Genomic DNA, 2,978 nt, shown 5'->3' with positions numbered 1-2,978 from the left:
GCACTATGTGTGGGTATGTGTTTTATATATTTATATATGTCTCATAACTATTGATCTTTGATGGTGACACAGGGAAATTCTTCTAAGCTTACAAACTACAGACACTGACATTATTTATTTATTGTGTAGATTAAAAGAAAACTCTTAGTCAAACTCCAGTCACTAGGCCTATATGTAGTACCACTCCACAATGGGCCAAGTCTCCAGCTCCAGAGACTTTGCTTGTAATAAAATGCAGAAAGGAAAGATCACTACAATTAAGAACATCTATAAACACCTGTAGCATTCCAAAAAACTACTGTTGTCCCTGCACTATAATGATATTAACACAAAGCTTTAGATTCACATATAAAAAAAGATTCTTAGCAAGCCTGGCACCAATGAGATGCTCTGTGTGTTCCTTCAGAAGGCTTGCATGAAGGGTAACTGGTTATGCTCAGAAGTTATGAAATCAGGCCACAAAGATAAAGTGGTCAATCTAGACCACACAGGGTGATTTTCAGAAGTGGCACCATGCTTGACATCTATCATACCCAGACACTCTGTGTGCTACCACCTTCTGCACTGCATAAATATAAGAAAAAACTTACCGTGTAATAATCATACCACAGGCCTTTAGGGAAATATGCATTGACATTTCTGGCATTCTGAAATAAAATACAAAGAAAGTGTAGGAAGTGGACTCGGCTCTCTAAGACACAGTGACCACTATACATTTGGGAGTAGTTAAAATGTTAGCAAGGCTAATATATTTAGACAAAATTACATTATCTGTCTTATGTGGACAGAAATGATGCTCCTTTTCCAAGGAGAGAAATTACCCTAAAAAAATGTGCTTTCAAAATACCCTTTGGGTTACAGGACTTCAGATAATAACAATAACCATTCTCTTATAGATATTTTCATCTCCTTCCTGAAGAAATGACAATGAATATAGAGCAGAAGAAAATTATGCAGGCTCAAAAAGATGGAGGATCTCTTAATTATCTATTTGTTTTATTTGTAAAAACCACACTATACTGAGAAAGTAACTTAATTTCTGGCTTCAAGACCATGTACAGAAGGAAGAGGGAAACTAACTAGTATCAATAGACGACACAAAGGGACAGGGTAATAATATAATTATATTTTAACCTCAAAAACAAAGAATTAATTAAAGGCAAAAAAAAGAAAAGATGACACATATTGCTGTAATTGTTTCTCCAGTTAATTTTAGTTAAGAATACAGAAAATAAGGAATCATTATATTCCCTACACTTTTCTCTCCGTGCTTGAGCATAGCTCACAGAAAGTGATTATATTCTTAATTACTGGACAAGATTATTCTTCCTCTCAACTGTCCTGAAAACAAAATTGTTAGGCTGGCATTAAAAGCTTTAAATGCAGACAAACTATATGTGGAATTTAGCTCAGAAATATGAGAAGATGCAAATGTAGAGTAAGAAACCATCTCTCAAGAACCCTCTCTCCCAAACTCCATGTCACTCCACTCATCCAGCCAGTTAGTGGAATCCTTGTCCCCTAAGATCTCCATACTCACAAGCTCCAGCACAGGGCTGACTAAGAAGGCTGGACCCAGCAGAAACTGTTTGTCTATGTTCCAGGTCTCCCGGTCTGCCAGAAATCTGAAAGGGAAAAGAAAGGCACCAATGTGAACCCAGTGTGGCCTGAGAGCAGGTTCCTGAAGAAGTGCTCCAATGAAATCCCCAGAAAGTTACAGCCTCTGCCTTTTTTATACATTACAAGACTGATAAGGATCACATAGAACCAATGTCCCACATGGTATATTTGTCAAACTTCAGAAAGACATTATGTGCTACAAAGCATCTTTCATTTCCACACTGTAATGCAAAGAAGAATCTTTGACCTGCCATCTCTCTGTGGAATGTCCACTTAGGTTATACAAACTTGCTCTGGTCAGAGTCCACATAACAAAACTCCAACACCAAATAGGAAAGTCTTTGTAGGACCACAAAAGAAAAAAATCTTGTGCTCAGCAGTTTCCTTTCTTGAGTTCAATAAATGCCTTATACCCGATACAAGTATTATGTATGATACTGTAGTAAGAGGAACAATAAAGATACTCTGTCTGCAGCATTCATACAAAAGTTGACTTACTTCAATGTGGAAAATTGATTGGGTCCACTTCAACATGATATGATAAGCAAATTGCCCACTGAACAACAGGATTCCTGTTTGACACTTACTCATGGAGAAGAGGCCGCACAACTGTGTTGCCCTCCTTATGGGCTTTGTACATCAAGGTGTAAAGATATGGCAACAGAGTATATCTGGTCTCCAGCACACTTCTGGAAATATCCTCAAAGTTTTTATCCCAGGATACAGGGTCTTGTCTCTAAAGCAGAAGAAGTAATGATTTTAAAGACCACTCAACACACCTAAGAATAAAAGGTCACTTAGGCTATATGAAACTCCGTATTATGACACAAAACTGTCATATAATAAACTTGATTACTAGAGATACTTCTACAATAATAATAATGGCTTGGGAAAAATAAGTAAAATTCTCTCACAAATTTAAAAAAAATCTAAAATTGTTTTTTATGGTATACAGTGGAAAAGAGTTTCTAGCCAAAAAAACACTAAAATAAGTATTAAAGAATATTGTTTATAAAAAGAGGACGTAATGGTTTGGAAGATGTATCAGAGAAAAAAGACAGTAGGAATATACAGAGAAACTGAGGTGGCGATTTCAGTGGTAGAGGATAGATGAAGAGGCTGGCATCTTACCCTGGTCCCAATGGTGTTGTGGTTCCTGGAGAAGGGATAAAAGGCACCCAGCTGCATCCAGCGAACACACATCTCATACTGAGCATCTTGAAAGAATCCACAGATGTCTGACCCGGTCTGAAACAACATGGAACAAAGTAAGCTCTTGGTGTTTTCTAGGAGACTCTGTCATCTTCCTAGGGAGGAGGAGCATGTAAAGGACACTTACATAGGATATGCCAAAGAGG

The 2,978-nt window shown here is 37.4% G+C and overlaps 1 protein-coding gene across 1 annotated transcript; it reads right to left on the bottom strand.

Annotated features, from left to right (window-relative positions):
* Positions 1 to 590: 590 nt before the first annotated feature.
* Positions 591 to 2,868, bottom strand: LOC114635520 (maltase-glucoamylase, intestinal-like; the record flags this gene model as incomplete). Its single annotated transcript, XM_028784065.1, has 4 exons — positions 591 to 647; positions 1,541 to 1,625; positions 2,208 to 2,356; positions 2,752 to 2,868. Coding segments are annotated over 4 exons (408 nt in total), but the record flags the coding sequence as incomplete, so codon positions are not given.
* Positions 2,869 to 2,978: the final 110 nt, after the last annotated feature.

The sequence above is a fragment of the Grammomys surdaster genome, unplaced genomic scaffold (assembly GCF_004785775.1).
Source record: "Grammomys surdaster isolate TR1022 unplaced genomic scaffold, NIH_TR_1.0 110784, whole genome shotgun sequence".
Taxonomy (NCBI): domain Eukaryota; kingdom Metazoa; phylum Chordata; class Mammalia; order Rodentia; family Muridae; genus Grammomys; species Grammomys surdaster.
The sequence above is the reverse complement of the archived record's forward strand: the minus strand, read 5'-3'. Positions and strand labels throughout refer to the sequence as shown.